Source organism: Salmo trutta, chromosome 21 (assembly GCF_901001165.1).
Source record: "Salmo trutta chromosome 21, fSalTru1.1, whole genome shotgun sequence".
Lineage (NCBI taxonomy): Eukaryota > Metazoa > Chordata > Actinopteri > Salmoniformes > Salmonidae > Salmo > Salmo trutta.
In genome coordinates, this window is record NC_042977.1 from 10,396,293 (window position 1) to 10,421,401 (window position 25,109).

The window sequence follows — 25,109 nt, forward strand, 5'->3', positions numbered from 1 at the left end:
TGAAAGTGACCATGAATTACAGTTTCTCCTGGCCCATAAACTACTTTCAGGGTGAGGAACCATCTAACATTAAGTTGTAAAATACTGAACTTCCCCTTTAATGTCTATAGCCATATAGACCAGATTTTCATACCGAAACTCCCACATGGTAGAAGGCTGTTTTTGTGCCTTACAATCTGAATACATTTTCACTGAACTTTTTTCTAAGGTATTGCATGTTTTTTATTGTAATGAAGCAGATTGTTGATATAAACCCCATTTGATATTTATGTATAGCTTGTGCATGTATTGTGTATATACTAGGTGTGTTAACGATAATTGTATCAATTAGAATTAATTGCAGGATTTACTGTAATTATTAGCGATTAATTGCTAATTCTGAATTTGCATAAATTAAGCTGTAATTTAAGATTTTTCAGACAAAAAAATAATACAAGAATATTGATGTCTTGATTTTACTTAAAGGTTAGCAAAATCAGGTAAATTGAGAAAGCACACTTTCTTAAAGGCCCAGTGCAGTCAAAAAAGAGATGAACCTGTGTTTTATATATACACTGCTCAAAAAAATAAAGGGAACACTAAAATAACACATCCTAGATCTGAATGAATTAAATAATCTTATTAAATACTTTTTCCTTTACATAGTTCAATGTGCTGACAACAAAATCACAAAAATAATCAATGGAAATCCAATTTATCAACCCATGGAGGTCTGGATTTGGAGTCACACTCAAAATTAAAGTGGAAAACCACACTACAGGCTAATCCAACTTTGATGTAATGTCCTTAAAACAAGTCAAAATGAGGCTCAGTAGTGTGTGTGGCCTCCACGTGCCTGTATGACCTCCCTACAACGCCTGGGCATGCTCCTGATGAGGTGGCGGATGGTCTCCTGAGGGATCTCCTCCCAGAACTGGACTAAAGCATCCGCCAACTCCTGGACAGTCTGTGGTGCAACGTGGCGTTGGTGGATGGAGCGAGACATGATGTCCCAGATGTGCTCAATTGGATTCAGGTCTGGGGAACGGGCGGGCCAGTCCATAGCATCAATGCCTTCCTCTTGCAGGAACTGCTGACACACTCCAGCCACATGAGGTCTAGCATTGTCTTGCATTAGGAGGAACCCAGGGCCAACTGCACCAGCATATGGTCTCACAAGGGGTCTGAGGATCTCATCTCGGTACCTAATGGCAGTCAGGCTACCTCTGGCGAGCACATAGAGGGCTGTGCGGCCCCCCAAAGAAATGCCACCCCACACCATGACTGACCCACCGCCAAACCGGTCATGCTGGAGGATGTTGCAGGCAGCAGAACGTTCTCCACGGTGTCTCCAGACTCTGTCACGTCTGTCACATGTGCTCAGTGTGAACCTGCTTTCTTGGTGTTCTCTGGCAAATGCCAAACGTCCTGCACGGTGTTGGGCTGTAAGCACAACCCCCACCTGTGGACGTCGGGCCCTCATACCACCCTCATGGAGTCTGTTTCTGACCGTTTGAGCAGACACATGCACATTTGTGGCCTGCTGGAGGTCATTTTGCAGGGCTCTGGCAGTGCTTCTCCTGCTCCTCCTTGCACAAAGGCGGAGGTAGCGGTCCTGCTGCTGGGTTGTTGCCCTCCTACGGCCTCCTCCACGTCTCCTGATGTACTGGCCTGTCTCCTGGTAGCGCCTCCATGCTCTGGACACTACGCTGACAGACACAGCAAACCTTCTGCCATAGCTCGCATTTATGTGCCATCCTGGATGAGCTGCACTACCTGAGCCACTTGTGTGGGTTTGTAGACTCCGTCTCATGCTACCACTAGAGTGAAAGCACCGCCAGCATTCAAAAGTGACCAAAACATCAGCCAGGAAGCATAGGAACTGAGAAGTGGTCTGTGGTCACAACCTGCAGAACCACTCCTTTATTGGGGGTGTCTTGCTAATTGCCTATAATTTCCACCTGTTGTCTATTCCATTTGCACAACAGCATGTGAAATGCATTGTCAATCAGTGTTGCTTCCTAAGTGGACAGTTTGATTTCACAGAAGTGTGATTGACTTGGAGTTACATTGTGTTGTTTAAGTGTTCCCTTTATTTTTTTGAGCAGTGTATATATTTCCACATTATGAGGTGGGACTAATACCGTGAAATTGTGAAAAATGTCAATGATGCCCTTTTAGTGTAAGGTCTGTATGAAAAAACTGCCTTAATTTCTGCCTGTTTTGTTGGGATATAGTTCCAAACGTCTCTGCCAATAAAATTTTCAGTTTTATCTACAGTTTACTATAGAATACTACAGTACTTACTCTATAATCCTATAGTAAACTCTAGTATACTTAAGCAATAAGGCCAGAGGGGGTGTGGTATATGGCCAATATACCACAGCTTTCATCCAATCAGCATACTACACACTGGTATCCCTCAATCATGTGTAGCACCTACTATAGAATGTTGTAGTATACTGTAGAATACCATAGCAAATATTACAGTATTATTCACAAAAACACTACATTTTAACTATAGTAAAAATGACAGTATTTGATTTGACACTGCCCATTCCCCTCCCACATATCACAATTTGTGCCACCCATAAGTGAAAATCCTACATGCCAAGTATTTGTATTTATTATGGATCCCCATTAGCTTACCCTTCCTGGGGTCCAGCAAAATTAAGGCAGTTTATACAATTTTAAAAACATTACAATACATTCACAGATTTCAAAACACACTGTGTGCCCTCAGGCCCCTACTCCACCACTACCACATATCTACAGTACTAAATCCATGGGTACGTATAGTGCGTATGTTATTGTGTGTGTGTATGCATGTCTGTGCCAATGTTTGTGTTGCTTCACAGTCCCCACTGTTCCATAAGGTGTTTTTTATCTGTTTTTTTTAAATCAAATTGTACTGCTTGCATCAGTTACTTGATGTGGAATACAGTTCCATGTAGTTATGGCTCTATGTAGTACTGTGTGCCTCCCATAGTCTGTTCTGGACTTGGGGACTGTGAAGAGACCTTCACAGTGGCATGTCTTGTGGGGTATGCATGGGTGTCCGAGCTGTATGCCAGTAGTTTAGACAGACAGCTCGGTGCATTCAACATGTCAATACCTCTCATAAATAAAAGTAATGATGAAGTCAATCTCTCCTCCACTTTCAGCCAGGAAAGATTGACATGCATTTTATTAATATTAGCTCTCTGTGTACATCCAAGGGCCATCCGTGCTGCCCTGTTCTGAGCCAATTGCATTTTCTAAGTCATTTTTTGTGGCACTTGACCACACGACTGAACAGTAGTCAAGGTGCGACAAAACTATGGCCTGTAGGACCTGCCCTGTTGGTAGTATTGTTAAGGCAGAGCATTGCTTTATTATAGACTTACTTCTCCCCATCTTAGCTACTACTGCATCAATATGTTTTTACCACGACAGTTTACAATCTTGGGTTACTCCAAGCAGTTTAGTCATCTCAACTTGCTCAATTTCCACATTATTTATTACAAGATTTAGTTGAGGTTTAGGGTTCAGTGAGTGTTTTGTTCCAAATATAATGCTTTTAGTTTTAGAAATATTTAGGGCTAACTTATTCCTTGCCATCCACTCTCTCTTTGTTGAGTGTTGCAGTCATTTCAGTCGCTGTAGTAGCTGACATGTATAGTGTTGAGTCATCCGCATACAGTCACTCTGGCTTTACTCAAAGCCAGTGGCATGTCGTTAGTAAAAATTGAAAAAAGCAAGGGGCCTAAACAGCTACTCTGGGGAATTCCTGATTCAACTGGATTATATTTGAGAGGCTAGACCATTCAGTGCATTTGGAAAGTATTCAGACCCCTTGACTTTTTCCTTTTTTTTATGTTACAGCCCTATTTTAAAATTGGTTAAATAGAAAATGTTCCCTCATCAATCTGCACATAATAACAAAGTATAAACAGGTTTAGAAATGTTTGCTAATTTATTAAAAACTAATAACACGAATACCTTATTTACATAAGAACTCAGAACCTTTGCTACGAGACTTGAAATTTAGATCAGATGCGTCCTGTTTCCATTGACCATCCTTGAGATGTTTCTATAACTTGACTGGAGTCTACATGTGGTAAATGCAATTGATTGGACATGATTTGGAAAGGCACACACCTGTCGGTCTATATAAGCACAGTTGACAGTGCATATAAGAGCAAAAACCAAGACATACGGTCGAAGGAATTGTCTGTAGAGCTCCGAGACTGGATTGTCTCGAGGCACAGATCTGGGGAAGGGTACCAACAAATGTCTACAGCATTGAAGGTCCCCAAGAACACATTGGCCTCTATCATTCTTAAATGGAAGAAGTTTGGAACCACCAAGACTCTTCCTAGAGATGGGCTCCCGGCCAAACTGAGCAATCGGGGTAGAAGAGCCTTGGTCAGGAAGGTGACCAAGAACCCAACGATCACTAATAGAGCTCCAGAGTTCCTCTGTGGAGATGGGAGAACCTTCCAGAAGGACAACCATCTCTGCAGCACTCCACCAATAAGGCCACTCTTCAGTAAAGGGCACATGACAGCCCACTTGGAGTTTGCCAAAAGGCACCTAAAGACTCTCGGAACATGTGAAACAAGATTCTCTGGTCTGATGACCTGGCACCATTCTGGAGCAGACCTGGCACCATTCTTACACTGAAGCATGGTGGTGGCAGCAGCATCATGCTGTGGGAAGGTTTTTTAGTGGCAGGGAATGGGAGACTAGTCAGGATGAACGGAGCAAAGTATAGAGAGATCCTTGATAAAAACCGAGAACAGGAAAATGACCCTAAGCACACAGCCAAGACAAAGCAGGAGTGGCTTCGGGACAAGTCTCTGAATGTCCTTGAGTGGCCCAGCCAGAGCCCGGACTTGAACCCGATCGAACATCTCAGGAGAGACCTGAAAATAGCTGTGCAGTGACGCTCCCCAATCAACCTGACAGAGTTTGAGAAGATCTGCAGAGAAGAATGGGAGAAACTCCACAAATACAGGTGTGCCAAGCTTGTAGCATCATACCCAAGAAGACTCGAGGCTGTAATCGCTGCCAAAGGTTCAACAAACTACTGAGTAAAGGGTCTGAATACTTACTTAAATGTTATATTTCCCCAAAAAATGTTATATACATTTGCAAATATTTCTTGTTTAGTCATTATGGGATATTGTGTGTCGATTGACGTAGCGTAACAAAATGTGGAAAGAAGTGGTCTGAATACTTCCCGAATGCACTGTATATTGTGTTCCTTAAAGGTTATAGAAAAGATCAGAAACTCAGAACTATAATAAATAGATGCTAATCCTAAATATTTACAGGTTATTGAAAATGTGCTGTTTTAGTATTTCTCCAGTATGTTTCATCAAAGAAAAAGCCTCCACTTCTATCTCAAAGATAATAAAACACTAGAGTAAATTATTAATGTCCGCAAAAACACTACAGTAAATAATACAGTATACCATAATCTGTACTATAAACATTATTTATACTATAGTTAACTGTAAATACAACAGTATAGTACAGTAAATATTACAGTATTAAAGTCCACAAAAAGCTACAGTGAATACTACAGTCAAGTCCACAAAAACACTACAGTGAATGCTATAGTATACTACAATCATGTCCGTAAAAACCAAGCAAAATTCTTGCTTGAGAAATTACCCTTTGCTAAGAAGCCATTTTGTTTCTTTTTGATCATTTTAATTGAAAACAATTACAGTAGGGTACTTAAATTGTTACCCAGAAATGATTTGATATTGCGATTAAAAACGTCTGCATTGGACCTTTAAACTCAAAGTCAACTTGTTTTTACATTGCATTGTTGGTTTTAACTGTATATATTATGTATTTGAGATCACAACAAAAATTACAATACACAAAAATTACAGAAACTGGACTGATTAACTCTGATAGCCCTAGTATATACACATTTTTTTTTATCAAAGATGACAGTACAAAAAAAAGCTTGTTTTCTTTCTTTGTATTATCTTTTACCAGATCTAATATGTTATATTCTCCTACATTAATTTAACATTTCCACAAACTTCAAAGTGTTTCCCTTCAAATGGTATCAAGAATATGTACATCCTTGCTTCAAGTCCTGAACTACAGGCAGTTAGATTTGGATATGTCACTTTAGGCGAAAATTGGAAAAAAAGGGTTGGATACTTAAGAGGTTTTAAGACATGTTTTTACTAGCAGATACTATATAATACTGTATATTCTACAGAAGCCATTATCACACCATAAAATATGCACAATAAACTAAATCGATAATTTTTCAATTCATGTTTATGCTACTCTAATATTATTGTGTACATATACATAATAAATACAATACAGGAACTGGAAAATAACTTTTGTGGAATGCTTAACTTGGGCAGGTGGGACGCGACTGTCCCACCCACGGTTCACACTATTCAACAGCCAGTGAAAAATCAGAGCGCCAAATTCAAAACAACAAAATGTCACAATTCAAAGTTCTCAAACATACGACTATTTTCCACCATTTTAAAGGTACACTTCTCCTTAATGTAACCACATTGTCCGAGGCTTTACGGCGAAAGCATAAAGTTAGATTATGTTAGGACAGGTACAAACAAGAAAAACTACACAGCCATTTTCCAAGCAGGAGAGGGGTCACAAATACCAGAAATTCAGCTAAAATGAAGCACTAACCTTTGACGAACTTCATCAGATGACACTACTAGGACTCAATGTTAGACAATACATGTATGTTTTGTTCGATAAGGTTCATATTTATATCCAAAAACAGCATTTTACATTGGCGCGTGATGTTCAGCAAATATTTTGCCTCCAATACCCCCGGTGAATCAGAACAACAATTTACAAAAATACTCATCATAAACGTTGATAAAATATTAAACTGTTATTCAAAGAATTATAGATAACCATCTCCTTTATGCAACCGCTTTGACAGATTTCAAAAAAGCTTCACGGGGAAAGCACACTTTGCAATAATCTGAGTACGGCGCTCAGAATAATACACCAGACAATACAGATACACGCCATTTTGGAGTCATCTAAAATCATAAATAGCATTATAAATATTCACGTACCTTTGATGATCTTCATCAGAAGGCACTTCCAGGCATCCCAGGTCCACAATAAATGTTGTTTTGTTCGATAAAGTCCATAATCTATGTCCAAATACCTCCTTGTTGTTTGCGCGTTCAGTAAGCTACTCCAAATGTAGGAAGCGCGCCCAAAATTTCACGACGAAAAGTCTAAAAAAAGTTATATTTACGTTCGTTGAAACATGTCAAACATTGTATAGCATCAATCTTTAGGGCCTTTTTAACATAAAACTTCAATAATATTCCAACCGGACGATTCCAATGTCTTGAAAAACGTTTTGGAACACAGCTACCTCATCACGTGAATGCGCGCCACAAAACTCATGTCATTTTCCGAGTCACCAACTTCCCAGCCTTCTTGTTCGCTCTCTGTTCACTGCAGTGGAAGCCTTAGGAAGTGCAAAATGAACCCTAAGTCACTGTGTGTTAGATAGGCAATGACTTGAAAAGACTACAAGCACCAGATTTCCCACTTCCTGGTTGGATATTTCTCAGGTTTTTGCCTGCCATATGAGTTCTGTTATACTCACAGCCATCATTCAAACAGTTTTAGAAACTTCTGAGTGTTTTCTATTCAAATATACTAATAATATGCATATTCTAGTTCCTGGGCCCGAGTAGGAGGCCATTTAATTTGGGAACGTTTTTCATCCGGCTGTGAAAATACTGCCCCCTACCCAAGAGAGGTTAAAGTAATGTGCCAAAGACAAATGTATAAAATATTTTTTTAAATGACTGGAGAAATCCTTAAATCAATCAAGAAAAGCGCAACATCAGCTGTTGAGAAGAACGCAACAGCATGTCAATATTTAGAAATGTTTTATCATATCATTAGGATTTTAAACTGGCTGGTTCGAGCCCTGAATGCTGATTGGCTGACAGCTGTGGTATATCAGATCGTACACCACAGGTATGACAAAACAGTTATTTTTACTTCTCTAATTACGTTGGTAAACAGTTTATAATAGCAATAAGGCACCTCGGGTGTTTGTGATATGCGGCCGATATACCACGGCTAAGGGCTGCGTCCAGGCAATCCACATTGCATTGTGTATAAGAACAGCCCTCAGCGATGGTATATTGGCCATATACCACACCGCCGTGGGCCTTATTGCTACCATAACTAACCCTTGAATTACATGAAGATGAGGTCTCCTTTACATTTTAATTTGTAAATTGACTCATACTCAAAAACACAAATTGGGAATACCACGCTCAGCTCACAATATAATCACAAATCTGTGCATACGCATAGTTAGTAAAAGACAGCCAATATCTGTGTCTTGTAATATTGTACCAAAGTATTTGAATAACAAAATGTATTTATTTATAATATTGATATTATTTACTTCATAAAATACTAAAAAAAAATCCCTTCTGCACAGGTGTGAGTTAGACTTCGATGAGTGCTCATCAGGCCCCTGTGATAACAGAGGCTACTGCCACAACCTCCCCAATGGCTTCCACTGTGACTGTGAGAGCAACTTCTCAGGCAACCAATGTACAGTCGACTGCAGCGAGTTCTACTTTTACCTGGCCCTGGTGTTGTGGCAATACATGTTCCAGTTCATTTCCTACATAATCCTGCACCTTGATGATGATGGCCAGGAGATCGACCAGGAACACTAGCAGATAGGTGCTAACATGGACGATTAGGGTCTATTGGAGCCAACATGTATGACTAGAGGCAATAAATAAATGTAAATAAATAAATATATACGTATATACACTACCAGTCAAACGTTTGTACACACCTACCCATTCAAGTGCTTTTCTTTATTTTTTACTATTTTCTACATTTTAGAATAATAGTGAAGACATAACACATACGGAATTATGTAGTAGCCAAAAAAAAACGTGTTAAACAAATAATATATTTTTTATTTGAGATTCTTCAAAGTAGCCACCCTTTGCAACGATGACAGCTTTGAACACTCTTGGCATTCTCTCAACCAGCTTCATGAGGTAGTTACATGGAATGCATTTCAATTAACAGGTGTGCCTTGTTTAAAGTTAATTTGTGGATTTTTGTTCCTCCTTACTGCGTTTGAGCCAATCAGATGTGTTGTGACAAGACAGGGTGGTACAGTTGAAGTCGGAAGTTTACACACACCTTAGCCAAATACATTTAAACTCAGTTTTTCACAATTCCTGACATTTAATCCTAGTAAAGATTCCCTGTCTTAGGTCAGTTAGGATCACCACTTTATTTTAAGAATGTGAAATGTCAGAATAATAGAGAATTTATTTCAGCTTTTATTTCTTTCATCACATTCCCAATGGGTCTGAAGTTTACATACACTCAATTAGTATTTGGTAGCATTTCCTTAAATTGTTTAACTTGGGTCAAACATTCGGGTAGCTCTCCACAAGCTTCCCACAATAGATTTTGGCCCATTCCTCCTGACAGAGCTGGTGTAACTGAGTCAGGTTTGTAGGCCTCCTTGCTCACACACGCTTTTTCAGTTCTGCCCACACATTTTCTATAGGATTGAGGTCAGGGCTTTGTGATGGCCACTCCAATACCTTGACTTTGTCTTTAAGCCATTTTGCAACAACTTTGAAAGTCTGCTTGGGGTCATTGTTCACTTGGAAGACCAAGCTTTAACTTCCTGACTGATGTCTTGAGATGTTGCTTCAATATATCCAAGTAATTTTCCTACCTCATGCCATCTATTTTGGGAAGTGCACCAGTCCCTCCTGCAGCAAAGCACCCACACAACATGATGCTGCCACCCCCGTGCTTCACGGTTGGGATGGTGTTCTTCAGCTTGCAAGCATCCCCCTTTTTCCTCCAAACATAACAATGGTCATTACGGCCAAACAGTTCTATTTTTGTTTCATCAGACCAGAGGACATTTCTCCAAAAAGTATGATCTTTGTCCCCATATGCAGTTGCAAACTGTAGTTTGGCTTTTTTTTAAATGGCAGTTTTGGAGCAGTGGCTTCTTCCTTGCTGAGCGCCCTTTCAGGTTGTGTCGATATAGGACTCGTTTTACTGTGGATATTGATTTGCACTTTTCGCACCAAAGTACATTCATCTCTAGAAGACAGAATGCGTCTCCTTCCTTGTTGTCCCCAGTCCACCTGACCGTGCTGCTGCTCCAGTCAAATTGAAGACTGAATTAGGCTGCCTGTGTAAAAACAGCCTGCGTGACAGGCATAAGCAACAATGCTTTCACACAAAATCCTCTCAGGCCGTTTACACAGGCAACCTAATTCTGAACGCCTGCCCAATTATTGGCAAAATAGCTTTTGGTCAAAATACCAATTCGTGTAATAAGATCAGAATTGGGCTGCCTGTGTAAACAACATATTGTAAAGTGTCTTGCATGTTTCCCCCACATTTCTATTTGAGCACCTTTACCATGAAGATGGATTAAAACCTAAGAACTTTATCAGGAAATAAAGCACGAACACAGGTTGACAGTTCTGGTTGGAATAACTTTTATTTGATCTGTCTGTAAACAAGGTGATTTATCAATTTATGGCATTTTCCCCCAAACATTTATCAAAATGCATATTTAATAACTTTAACTGAATCCAAATGCATAGGGGAAAGAAAAATCACAAATCAGTGAGAAATGTGTAGTTCTGGACATATTCCACAAAGCCTTTACCGGAGGAAAGTGCCATAGTCCTTGCTGGGGCAGAAGTTAAAAATCTAACTCACTGTAGCAACAGATCAGATATATGTTATGGCACAGGATAGTTTTCTTTGAACGTTTTCACAAGACAACTCACTAGTGTTCTTATTCCAACCAACACCATTTTCCATCAATTTAGTGTAAATACTTTCAATGTTGTTTTTAATATACTGTTAAGTAGTGTGCTGACAGTTGCTGATACATCTTTGATGAGTAGAGCACAAGGCAATTCATTCAAAGAGTTTTGCCCAGCAGAGCTTGGGTTTACAGTCATTCACTAAGAATACACTCATTACCAGTTGTCAAATGAGACTGCAATTTCATCTGTTAACAAATTAGCAGTAAATCAATACGTTTCTAAGTAATCTAAAGAAGCAGTAAGTGTTTTAAAGCCTTCTGAAGTATAGTGTCTAATGACTGACAAATGAGGCCAACAATCTTTCACAATGGTTTGAAGGTTTTCTGAAAATCACCCTGACAGACAATTGGTCCTATGGAAAAAAAAAAAAAAAAAAAACATGGTTTGTAGGGACGATACACTGCGCAATGTCAGCAGCGTGAAATAAAATTGCAGGAGCTGGCATATCCTAGATATGTGCCTGAGCTATTGCAAAGATGGAATGTCCATGGGGACTTTAAGACGTATTGAAGGTTCATGGGAGGAATATATATATTTTTTTAAACTCAGCAATGCTGATCTTATCTGCCATTACGCTCAAACAATATTCCAACACCACATCAATGACTTGTAAGACCACATTCAAGTTACAACAGCAAAAGCATTTGATGGAAGATAATGCAACCTAAAAAAAAAAGTTAAATCAAGAGTGAGTGGGCTGACTCAGCTGGGGGGTTTCAAAGTGTATGTTTAGAGGATTATGCTGGAGGATATCTTTACCTTAATGATGTATGTATCAAATACGAATGCAAGGAGGACTGAATTAAAATAACATTTCTGGATGGAATATAAAGGTTTGGGAAAGGCAAGGAAAGAAGTTCTGTATACTAAAAGATATGCATGCAACTTTCAAACCCTGACATGCTGAGGAAAGGAGACCACACCAGACGGTCATCGCTTCAAAATTCTGAAAAGGCATTTTCATTTTCCAATTGCGAAGTATTTGTTTATACAAGCCAAGTCCAAATTTGGTATACAATTGAATTATATTTTTATGAATTTCTTTGCACATTTCCCTTTTGGTAAATATACATTTCAACCATTTCTGATGAACATGCTCTTACTTTAGTGTCAGAAATAGGGTACATAGTGTTAATGCTCTGAGAAAGAATGGTGAGGAAAAGGGACAAAAAAAATGATTTAACAAAAAATAAATCAAAGGGTGTACATAAAAATGGAACTGGGGAATAGTACCAATGTGTCTGCTAACTAATCCTCAAAGTACTGTCAACACAATGGAGGTGAGTTAAGATGGATGGGTAGAGGCTGCTTCAAGATCCAGACTTCCTCAGGTACTCAGCCATGGTAAATGCTTTCTTGTTGAGCTGTCCACCATGGACCCCTTCCTTTCCCATGACTAAAACTAATGCTGGAGCACACAAGGAAACAAAAAGAAAATTGAACAAAATTGAAAATAAGTCTTTTTCCCCACTAAGAGAAGGGATAAAAGTGACATAGGATGTTCCCACCACGACCATTACTCTTCATTGCTATTAAAGTTTCCACGACATTTGACTGTTTGCAGAAGAAATCTTAAAAGCAATATTTATTCTCTTCTTTTTGTCCCTCAATTTTAACTAAGCAAGCTTGGTGACACTAGAACCCAGAATCCCTCAAGTATTTTGCCATTGAGTATGCCTTCTTATTCAATCCGCCTCCGTGGACCCCTTCTTTGCCCATTACAAGAACCAAGACTGAAAGAGAAGAAAGGAAAATGGAAAAGTTTAGAGTATTAAGGAGGTTAAAGGAAAGGCAGTCAAGTGAAGGAAAGGTTAGTAACAAAATGGAGGTGTACAGTTGGCATAACTGAAAAAAAAGTTATTACAGGGAAGAGCATGCTTGCAGGGAAATACCCATAAAACCTTTGTCAGTGGTCAAAACACCTACAATACTACAGCCAACTATTATGGTATGATTTATCCTTTTTGTAGGAGCAAATAAAGTATTTACTATAAGTTCTAAAGCGTTACATTAAACCAAGTAGAGAGTAATTCCAGAGAAATCTATCCTTCACAAGTTCACTGAATACTTGCATACAAGTTCAATGCACACTTGCAAATGTTGAGGATAAATGTTTTTAGAAACTGGTCAACTGTACAGACGCCAGGTAAAAGCCAAATTGCCTCTAAAAGGGCAAGTCAAAAAGATTTATGCCCCTTGGGAGTGTATGCAATGTGAGGCACAGGCAAGGCTCGATAATCTCTGGTTTATTAGGCTACTTTTATCAGGGTCATCATAACCACTGCAGACCACCTGGTTTACTACACACACGACTTTCCATCTGAAGAGTAATGGTGAGGGATGTGTGTGGTGTTTTTAGAGCCACTTCTTCACTGGCACCCGAGTCAGGATTATTAGTGATGTTAGAGAAGTGTCACAGGGAGATTGGACAGTCACCTACCATTTCTCTTCATAACACTTGTTGCCATCTTGCCCAAAAACATTTGAGCCCGAATATTATTAATTCATGTAGCATTTCAAAACGTGACAGACTGACTTAAACAGAAGTCAATGGACTGCTAGTTTATCCAAAATTAAGCAGGCTACAGACCCATACTGCTTGCATACAAGTCTAGCGTGCCAAAATGTGAAGAGACATTGTAGGCTACTGTCCAGAGTGACAAGATGGCTAGGAATAATGTAGGCATTAAACAGACTACCCAAAGCATGCAGCTAAAATGTTAGTGAGGTTGACAACCACCCAATAGTTAAGGAGCAGCTTAAGAAAATAATCAAAGGTAAAGACCCTCAGAGTTGTTGATTAGACTCAGGTGATGACAGACAGTCAGAGTAAGAGCTCAGACACACCAGAGTTAGCTGACCAAGAGCACTTAGCGCCTCAAAGTAATTTGTGAGCCCGAGTGCACACCGATTTTACATGTAGCATCTGCGAAAAATGTCAGGAGCCAGAAATCTACAGCACATTGAACGATCGGCATACCAACTCTAGATCAACATTCTGTGCGATGTGCGCAAGCCTTAAGGAGCACAAAGGCAGATTGACTTAGTAGGTAAACCTTGGCTTCTTGTTTCTTTTCTCATGCCATTTCTGAACCTCAACTCAATACACTAAATAGAATGAAGCCTAACGCACCATTAGCATTTCGCAAACAAAGTATGGATCCAAGGAATAACATGAACTTTGCCACAATGGACACATCTTGCCGACCAGTGAGGAAATTTAACAGCTCTCCAATTTCTGTCTGATGTGGCTTACAATGTCATACCTTAAATTGTACACATTGTCTAAATTGATGGAACAAATGCACACTTCCCTCTGCAATATTTCATGCTCAGACTAACAATAATATATTCTGCTGTTTTTTGTATTTTATACAACAACAAAAAAAACTGCATATACTATATGGGAACAGAGAGCATTAGAGAATAAATAATCACCAACAATCTGCAAGATGCTTGCATTGATTAAGGACAGCCACTTCAGTATATTATAGCAACAAATACATCCTAGAATGTTGCAATACCTGAATTTATTTTGGTTACCACTATAAAAAAAAGAAGTGGTCACCCTTTACCTTTGCCAGCTTTGCCTACAGTAATGTTGTATGTTGGCTCTCCTCCTTGACTCTTTGTCCTGATGTCCATTGTCCAGTCCCCTTCATTATGGAGGCTGTCTCTGATGACGGAGCACTTCTTGGAACCCAAGGCCATGCCGTTGGTGAAGAAGCTAGTCCTGTCCTTCCCAATGAGGACATCAATTTCTTGAGGCTGAAAAACAGTGGTAGTAGACAGAAAGTTAATGCAGACATGTTACGCTTAGAAATGACGTGCACCACTAAAAGCTTCTATGGAATGGGGTGCTCATCTGGGTTTAAGTCATATTTTAAAGGGCGACGGCATCTCCCGAAAAAGAGCACAACAGAAGTATTCTAATGCACAAGTGATCTTTTATTAATTTAAGAAAGCTGCAAACCGCAACCTGTCTTAGTCAAATCTTGATTTTATTGGTGGGTGTGGCACCACTTATTAATAAGTGGTGACCCTTTCATAACACACAGCTGTAGTAATCACAGGCGTGTTCATGTTTGCCAAAATTGATTTGTTAATTTATAAAGTTTGAAGGGGAGTATGAATGGTACTTTTGAACCAGTGGCGGTCAGTGACTTTTAAGACGAGGGGTGAAGATTTGTTTTTCTTCACGAGCATGTCCATATTTCTATTACAGCATATTGTATGGCTGTCAGTCATATTCTAGTCATTCAGTTCAATGTAACATCAAAGTTTACAACGAAGCTGCACAGGTTGAAAGAAATATTTGAGGTGATAGACAGTGACACATTCAATACCCGCCGTGCACTCTTGCCTGCATCTAGCTAATCTAGGGTGTAATCAGTCCAACAATTGCAAACAAGTTCTATCGGACAAATGCCGGTATATTTATCTCAGTTTCGTTTGCTACCATTTAAGACCCCCCTCCCCCCAGAATCGGCAGAATGACTACACCCCTGATCACATGTAAATACAGATACTTCCATTGCAAAATATAGCTCTCTTGCTTCTCCTTCATGTAAGATATGAATTGGTTCAAAACTGTTCAACTATCGTCTTTCTCTGAGTCAACTACTCACTAGCTGTAGCTTATGCTTTCAGTACTAGATTCATTCTCTGATCCTTTGATTGGGTAGACAACATGTCAGTTCATGCTACAAGAGCTCTGACTGGTTGGAGGAAGTCCTACGGAAGTTGTCATAATTACTGTGTATTTCTATGGAAGGGGTAAGAACCATGAGCCTCCTAGGTTTTGTATTGAAGTCAATGTACCCAGGTGCTACCCTACAGAGTGCTATTGAGGCTACTGTAGACCTTCATTGCAAAACAGTGTTTTCATTCTTTGGTGACATGTGAATATATTTTGTATAGTTTTAACTATATGTTTTACTCTTTTTTTGAAATTCACTGATGGTCCTCCCCTTCTTGCTCTGGGGAGCCTCTAACACATGACGAATTACCAGTTGGTTTGATTACACCTGAGGAATAATGTGGAAGTAGTACAGCATTTAGCTAATCTGATTTCAAAATGCAATAGCTAGTTGCAAACTAATCTAGGTAGTTAGCAAGTTTACCCATTGTGGATGAGATAGGGAGCAGCCATCTTGGTCCTGATTTGAGCAAAACGTTTAAGCATTCTTTCAGCTAGCTAGTTAAGAAAATAGCTAGCTACCAATTACATTTACTTATCCAGCTAGTTAGATATTATAAAATGTTTAAATATATGCACAATTATTGGCTAGCGTCTCCAATTTTAAACATTAGGTAGCCAACTTGGCTATTAGCCAAATAACTTTACTACAAGTAGTAAGCAACTAACGTTAGCTAGCGGCTTCAAATGTTTATTCGTGTATGCTAGCTAACGTTGGCAAGACAAGTCTTAACAATTTACTTACCTAGCCAACTAACGATAGTTGGCTATTGGCTAAGCTAGCCTAGTAGTGGGTCGAATATGGCTCTGACGTTAGCTAGCTAGCCAACGACACTCATTCATTGTGTCTAACGTCGGCAAGCAGACTGCTAGTACAATACGCTACTTAACATTGATAGCAGCCAGAAAATGTTGCATAATTGGCATTCGAGTAGTTGCCTGGTTAAATTCACATCAGTTTAAGTTCAATACTATTGGCCAACAAGTCAGTGCACCAATTTGACGTTAGCAATAGCAAACTAGCTTGCTGACTTATCGACTTTGCTGGCCAAACGGGGATGTGCGGTGAAGCTAACTAGCTAACGGAAGCTAGCTACTGTATTAGTTAACTGGCTAACATTAGGTAGCAAGCTCATTCTTTGCTAGGTCCGGCGAGGTTGTGATTCTCAGGCAGCATTCATTCTGATTCAGACAAATATCCACTAGTGGCATTCATACATATATATATAAAAATTGGTTTCCCTTTCATTTCTTACCGTTATGTTGCTAAAAGTACCACCGGCATGTGCTGCCCAAACGTATTTGGCGTCCGTATAACCAACAATGGCGGAATCCTGACAGCTGCCGTCGGCCATCAGGTTATCCACGTAGCTTTGCCAAGACATTTTTGAATTTGTTAAAGTATACAGCTTCCTACGCACTCAAAGATGTAGTTTCTAGGACAAGACCTTTACAGCCACTGCTTACGGGTCAATTTAGTGTCTCCAACTATAGCTACCCCCACTTCGACGTTCACACACGTCTTGGCTCGGGCAGGAAAGAAAGCCAATGTAATCATGCAGCGGCTGAGCGTAGTCAGTATCAGATCCCTCCGCACAATGTGCTCACTGGTACTATATACTTAAAGGGGCAGAATCATTTTTTACAATGTCCTCACGGTTTTGCAACGCTTTGGATTATAGTACTTATGTGATTTGTGTAATATTCTTCTCGAAACTATATTGTGAGATAAATTGAGGAATGAATAGACAGGGTGAGTGTCTATAGAACATTGCTGCAGTAAAGCAACATCTTTCATGATTTGAGGACCTCTGTATTTCAGACAATATTGTAACAACTCTTGCATACCTATGGGATCGTTACAATCTTTTTAACGGGAGAAGTGTTTAGTAAATTGCCCAGGTTCGAGACCCATATGAAGGGTCGGATCTAGCCTTTTGGCTGCTCTTAGCAAGGTGTTTTTAATTTCTTGCAATTCTACACATTTTGCCATTGGAAATATAGAAAATGTTGCAAGTTTTCTGCAATTGTACACATTTTACCATGGGGAGGAGATAGCAATTTGAGTTACAGCTCATTTCCTGCAATCATACCCATTTTGGAATGACTTACGGCATGTAAGGAGAAAGAGACAGAAGAGGTATCATAGATGGAGATCGGGGTGCCTTGAGTGGCTAATCTGCCTTTGCCATCGGTCCTATTGGCCAATGTGCAATCGCTGGACAATAATTTGGACGAACTAAAAGCACATATATCCTACCAACGGGACATTAAAAACTGTAATATCTTATGTTTCACCGAGTCGTGGCTGAACGAAGACATGAATAACATACAGCTGGTGGGTTATACACTGTATCAGCAGGATCGAACAGCAGCCTCTGGTAAGACAATGTCTATGTATATTTGTAAACAACAGCTGGTGCACGATATCAAAGGAAGTCTCTAGGTTTTGCTAGCCTGAGGTAATCTCCTGAGTGGCGCAGCGGTCTAAGGCATTGCATGTCATTACAGTCCCTGGTTCGAATCCAGACTGTATCACATCCAGCCGTGATTGGGAGTCCCATAGGGTGGCGCACAATTGGCCCAGCATAGGCTGCCATTGTAAATAAGAATTTGTTCTGAACTGACTTGCCTAGTTAAATAAAGGTTAAATCAAATTAAAAAATCCCATGATAAGCTGTAGACCACACTATCTACTTAGAGAGTTTTCTTCTGTATTTTTCGTAGCTGTCTACATACCACCAGAGACTGATGCTGGCACTAAGACCGCACTCAATGAGCTGTATGCCGCCATAAGCAAACAGAGAAACGCTCATCCAGAGGCGGTGCTCCTAATGGCCGGGGACTTTAATGCAGGAAAACTTAAATCTGTTTTACCTCATTTCTACCAGCATGTTAAATGTGCAACCAGAGGTAAAAATACTCTAGACCACCTTTACTCCACACACAGAGACGCCTACAAAGCTCTCCCTCGCCCTCCATTTTGCAAATCTGACCATAATTCTATCCCCCTGATTCCTGCTTACAAACAAAAATTAAAGCAGGAAGCACAAGTCACTCGGTGAATAAAAAACTGGTCAGACGAAGCAGATGCTAAGGTACAGGACTATTTTGCTAGCACAGACTGGAATATGTTCCGGAATTCTTCCGATGGCAATAGGAGTACACCGCATCAGTCACTGGCTTCATCAATAAGTGCATCGATGATGTCCCCCCCCCCGTCCCCCCCGTCCCCCGTCCCCCACAGTGACTGTACGTTCATACCCCAACCAGAAGCCATGGATTACAGGCAACATCCGCACTGAGCTAATGGGTAGAGCTGCTGCTTTCAAGGAGCTTATAACAAATCCCCCTATGCCCTCCGACGAACCATCAAACAGGCAAATTGTCAATACAGGACTAAGATCGAATCGTACTACACCGGCTCTGACGCTCGTTGGATGTGGCAGGGCTTGCAAACTATTACAGACTACAAAGGGAAGCACAGCCGAGAGCTGCCCAGTGACACAAGCCTACCAGACGAACTAAATTACTTCTATACTTTTTTTCGAGGCAAGTAGCACTGAAACATGCATGAGAGCATCAGCTGTTCCCGGACGACTGTGTGATCACGCTCTCCACAGCCGATGTGAGTAGACCTTTAAACAGGTCAATATTCACAAGGCTGCAGTGCCAGAAGGATTACCATGACGTGTACTCCGAGCATGCACTGACCAACTGGCAAGTGTTTTCACTGACATTTTCAACCTCTCGCTGTCTGAGTTTGTAATACCAACATGTTTCAAGCAGAGCACCATAGTCATCTGTAACCAAGAACACTAAGGTAACCTGTCTAAATTATTATCGCCACATACTGTAGCACTCACATCTGTAGCCATGAAATGCTTTGAAAGTCTGGTCATGGCTCACATCAACACCATTATCCCAGAAACCCTAGACCCACTTAATTTGCATACCGCCCCAACAGATCCACAGATGACGCAATCTCTATTGCACTCCACACTGCCCTTTTCACACCTGGACAAAAGGAACACCTATGTGAGAATGCTATTTACATTTACATTTAAGTCATTTAGCAGACGCTCTTATCCAGAGCGACTTATTCATTGACTACAGCTCAGCGTTCAACACCATAGTGCCCTCAAAGCTCATCACTGAGCTAAGGACCCTGGGACTAAACACCTCCCTCTGCAACTGGATCCTGGACTTCCTGACAGGATACCCCCACGTGGTAAGGGTAGGTAACAACACATCTGCCACACTGATCCTCAACACGGGGGCTCATCAGGCGTGCATGCTCAGTCCCCTCCTGTCCTACCTGTTTATTCATGACTGCATGGCCAGGCACGACTCCAACACCATCATTAAGTTTGCCTATGACACAACAGTGGTAGGCCTGATCACCGACAACTATGAGACAGCCTATAGGGACCTGGCCGTGTGGTGCAAGGACAACAACCTCTCCCTCAATGTGATCAAGACAAAGGAGATGATTGTGGACAACAGGAAAAGGAGGACCGAGCACGCCCCTATTCTCATTGACGGGCAGGTTGAGAGATTCAAGTTCCTTGGCGTCCACATCACCAACAAACTAATATGGTCCAAGCACACCAAGAGAGTCGTGAAGAGGGCACGACAACCTATTCCCCCTCAGGAGACTGAAAAGATTTGGCATGGGTCCTCAGATCCTCAAAAGGTTATAGAGCTGCACCATCGAGAGCATCCTGATGGGTTGCATCACTGCCTGGTATGGCATCTGCTCGGCCTCTGACCGCAAGGCACTGTAGAGGGTAGTGTGTACGGCCCAATGCATCACTGGGGCCAAGCTTCCTGCCATCCAGGACCTCTATACCAGGTGGTGTCAGAGTAAGGCCCTAAAAATTGTCAAAGACTCCAGCCACCCTAGTCATAGACTGTTCGCTCTGCTACCGCACGGCAAGCGGTACCGGAGCGCCAAGTCTAGGTCCAAGAGGCTTCTAAACAGCTTTTACCCCCAAGCCATAAGACTCCTGAATATCTAATCAAATGGCTACCCAGACTATTTGCACTGCCCCCCCTACCCTCCTTTACGCTGCTGCTACTCTCTGTTATTATCTATGCATAGTCAATTTAATAACTCTACCTTCATGTACATATTACCTCAATTACCTCGACTAACCGGTGCCCCCGCATATTGACTCTGTACCGGTACCCCCTGTATATAGCCTTGCTATTGTTATTTTACTGCTGCTCTTTAATTATTTGTTACATTTATTTCTTATTTTTTAGGTATTTTTCTTAAAACTGCATTATTGGTTAAGGGCTTGAAAGTAAACATTTCACTGTAAGGTCTACACGTGTTGTATTCGGCGCATGTGACAAGTAACATTTTATTTGATTTAATATGATATCTGAGTGAAAATGACTAATAAAACCAATGTTGGCCCCCTGGAGGTAAGGGACCCTGCATCCCAGGTCGGGATTTGTCCATGCCCATGATTAATACAAGTTTAGATGGCTGGCTAGACTAACTACTTGTCACACCCTGATCTGTTTCACCTGTCTTTGTGATTGTCTCCACCCCCCTCCAGGTGTCACCCATCTTCCCCATTATCCCCTGTGTATTTATACCTGTGTTCTCTGATTGTCTTTTGCCAGTTTGTCAAGTCAACCAGAGTTTTTTGTCTCAGCACCTGCTTTTCCCAGTCTCTCTTTTTCTCACCCTCCTGGTTTTGACTCCTGCCTGTTCTGACTCTAAACCTGCCTACCTGCACCTTTGCCCCACATCTGGATTAATGACCTCTGCCTACTCTGAGCCTGCCTGCTGTGCAGTACCATTGCTCCACCTCTGGTTTACTGACCCTTGCCTAAATTTGACCTGTCTAGTGCCTGCCCCTGTTGGATTATTAAACCATTGTTAATTCGACGTTCTGGGACTTACCTGCATACCTGATATTACCAGTCTAAAAATTGTTAGCTGACATGGCTAATTGAGTGACTGTCAGTGGCTGATATTACAAGAGAAACTGCTGATGCACCACCAAATTTCAAAATTGCACCTGGTGTATTCTACTATTCTTACACTCAATAGTAAGTTCCTTAAACATTTAAGAATAGTATATACAGTACTAGTCAAAGGTTTGGACATACAGTTGAAGTCGGAAGTTTACATACACTTAGGTTGGAGTCAATAAAACCCCAAAACAAAAGAGCGAGGAGTACCTCATATAAATAACACACTCGCCCAATGATTAACCCACGGGACGAGACCTGTAATCATCTGCGGAATCCACAATGGCACGAAAGCCAAAACACACAGCACAGGTGCTCATACCCACCAACGAACATTTTAACAAAAATCGACAGCCCAATGGAAACCAAAGGGCACGTATACTAATCAGTGGGAATAGGGAACAGGTATGCGTAATGAAAGTTCCAGAGGGATCCGTGACAGTACCCCCCTCCCAGACGCACTGCACCAGCAGCGCAACGACACCGGCCTCGAGGACAATCACAGGAACGCAGTGCGGGTCGATCAGGACCCGATGCAGCTGCCGAAGTTGCGTCGTCATCGGACGGGCCAGTTGCCGATGCCGAAGTTGAGTCGAACGGACCAGTAGCAGTGGCGTTGGATGGACCGGTTGTGGCGGCGTCGGACGGGCCAGTTGTGGCTGCTGAAGTGGCGGAGTCGGACGGACCCGTTGTGGCAACGTCGGATAGCCCAGTTGCAGCTGCCGAAGTTGCGGCGGCGCCGGATGGACCAGTCACAGCGTCGTCGGATGGGCCATTCTCGCTGTCTCCCTTAATGGTCGATTATTCTGTAACGTTGGTATGAATGATTCGGGAGACAGGCGCAGGAATGCGTAATAGTTTTTTTTATTAAGCCCAAATTACTGGGACGAAGACCAAACAAACACGTAACAAAACACAGGGTAGAAACCCAAAACAAAACAGCGAGGAGTACCGCGAATAAAAAGCACACTTGCACAATGATTAACCCATGAGACGAGACCCGTAATCATCTGCGCAATCCACAATAGCACGAAAGCCAAAACACACAGCACAGGTGCTCACACGCACCAACAGACATTGTAACAATAATCGACAGCCCAATAGACACCAAAGGGCACATATATACAAATACTAATCAGTGGGAATAGGGGACAGGTGTGCGCAATGAAAGTTCCAGAGGGATCTGTGACAGGACCCCCCCCCCCTCCCCGACGCACTGCACAGCAGCGCAACAACACCGGCCTCGAGGACGATCACAGAAACGCAGTGCGGGTCAATCAGAACCCGATGCTACTGCTGAAGTTGCGTCGTTGTTCGACGGGCCAGTTGTCGCTGCCAAAGTTGCGGCGGCGTCAGACGGACCAGTAGCAGTGGCGTTGGACGGACCAGTTGTGGCGGCGTCGGACGGACCAGTAGCAGTGGCATTGGACGGACCAGTTGTGGCGGCGTCGGACGGGCCAGTTGTGGCTGCTGAAGTGGCGGCATTGGACGGACCAATTGTGGCGACGTTGGATGGCCCAGTTGCAGCTGCCCGAAAATGATGTCATGGCTTTAGAAGCTTCTGATAGGCTAATTGACATCATTTGAGTCAATTGGAGGTGGACCTGTGGATGTATTTCAAGGCCTACCTTCAAACTCAGTGCCTCTTTGCTTGACATCATGGGAAAATCTAAAGAAATCAGCCAAGACCTCAGAATGATTTTTGTAGAGCTCCACAAGTCTGGTTCATCCTTGGGAGCAATTTCCAAATGCCTGAAGGTACCACGTTCATCTGTACAAACAATAGTACGCAAGTATAAACACCATGGGACTACGCAGCCGTCATACTGCTCAGGAAGGAGACGCATTCTGTCTCCTAGAGATGAACGTACTTTGGTGCGAAAAGTGCAAATCAATCCCAGAACAACAGCAAAAGACCTTGTGAAGATGCTGGAGGAAACAGGTACAAAAGTATCTATATCCACAGTAAAACTAATCCTATATCGACCTAACCCGAAAGGCCGCTCAGCAAGGAAGAAGCCACTGCTCCAAAACCGCCATAAAAAAGCCAAACTGCGGTTTGCAACTGTACTTGGGGACATAGATTGTACTTTTTGGAGCCGAAGAACACCATCCCAACCGTGAAGCATGGAGGTAGCAGCATCACTTTGAGATATCAGCTGATGTAAGAAGGGCTTTATAAATAAATTTGATTTGATGTTGTTGTGTGCTTTGCAGCAGGAGGGACTGGTGCACTTCCCAAAATAGATGGCATCATGAGGAAGTAAAATTATGTGGATATATTGAAGCAACATCTCTAGACATCAGTCAGGAAGGCCTACAAACCTGACTCAGTTACACCAGCTCTGTCAGGAGGAATGGGCCAGAATTCACCCAACTTATTGTGGGAAGCTTGTGGAAGGCTACCCAATACGTTTGACCCAAGTTAAACAATTTAAAGGCAATGCTACCGAATACTAATTGAGTGTATATAGACTTCTAACCCACTGGGAATGTGATGAAAGAAATAAAAGCTGAAATAAATCATTCTCTCTATTATTCTGACATTTCACATTGTTAAAATAAAGTGGTGATCCTATTTTACCTAAAACAGGGAATGTTTACGAGGATTAAATGTCAGGAATTGTGAAAAACTGAGTTTAAATGTATTTGGCTAAGGTGTATGTAAACTTCCGACTTCAACTGTATATACAAATACTTAATATGGGGAATATGGGACAGGTGTGCGCAATAAAAATTTCAGAGGGATCCATGACAAAGCAAACGCTTATGTCGCTTATGCCTGGAACCGACCCTGCCTATATGGTCCATTGCACAGTTGCTTTTTGCTACATTGTGTCCCAATCGGATGACAGACCTGTAAAGTCTATGGAGAGATGTGTACACATGTCATGAGGAACTTTAGCTACAGATTGTTGAACCAGATAATGTGATTTAACCAAATATTTTTGGTATCTATTAGTGGGAGTTAGAGGTTAGGTACTGTTTGGTTAGGCACAGAACCTTTTCGACCCACCTTAACTTGGCGGTAATATCTTCGTTCTCAATTCGGCCAAACATGTGTCTTCTAAAATGTCTGTGTCCAGTTTCAGGTGGTGCGTTTGAATTTATAAAATGCTCTGTTATTAAAATGTTTTTTTTTTTTGCTCCATGAAGTAATCCAACAATGTGTACGCCGCCATCTTGTCTATTGTCTATTTCTTCTCTCATTGATTTAGACAGGTGGTCTACCCCATAGATTTAGACAGGTGGTCTACCCCATAGTGCCCCATGTCATGATGACATACTTGTCTCGATCAATGAGAGAAGATTTGAAGTAGACAAGATGACGGCGTACACATTGTTGGATTACATGGAACTAAACTTTTATTTATTTTAATAACGGAGCATTTTCTAATTTCAAACGCACCACTGTGCTTTGGTGTATTCCGTTTCTTTTTATATAAAAAAAACTCCCTAGTCCTTGCTGATGACAAGCATACCCATAACATTATGCAGTCATAAACATGCTTGAAAATATGAGTGGTACTCAGTGATGTGTTGTGTCGGATGTGCCC

General features: G+C 41.4%; 1 protein-coding gene across 2 annotated transcripts; it reads right to left on the bottom strand.

Moving 5' to 3' along the window:
• Positions 1–10,499: 10,499 nt before the first annotated feature.
• Positions 10,500–17,130, bottom strand: LOC115156647 (profilin-2-like). 2 transcript variants are annotated; one of them, XM_029704162.1, is made up of 3 exons: positions 16,818–17,130; positions 14,438–14,630; positions 10,500–12,270 (listed from the first exon to the last, which is right to left on the bottom strand). In XM_029704162.1, the coding sequence occupies exons 1-3, from the start codon at positions 16,944–16,946 to the stop codon at positions 12,173–12,175; spliced, it is 420 nt and encodes a 139-aa protein (XP_029560022.1). In that variant the 5' UTR covers positions 16,947–17,130; the 3' UTR covers positions 10,500–12,172. The 2 variants fall into 2 exon arrangements, with proteins under 2 accessions (XP_029560022.1, XP_029560023.1); XM_029704163.1 differs by lacking the exon at positions 10,500–12,270 and adding an exon at positions 12,459–12,595.
• Positions 17,131–25,109: the final 7,979 nt, after the last annotated feature.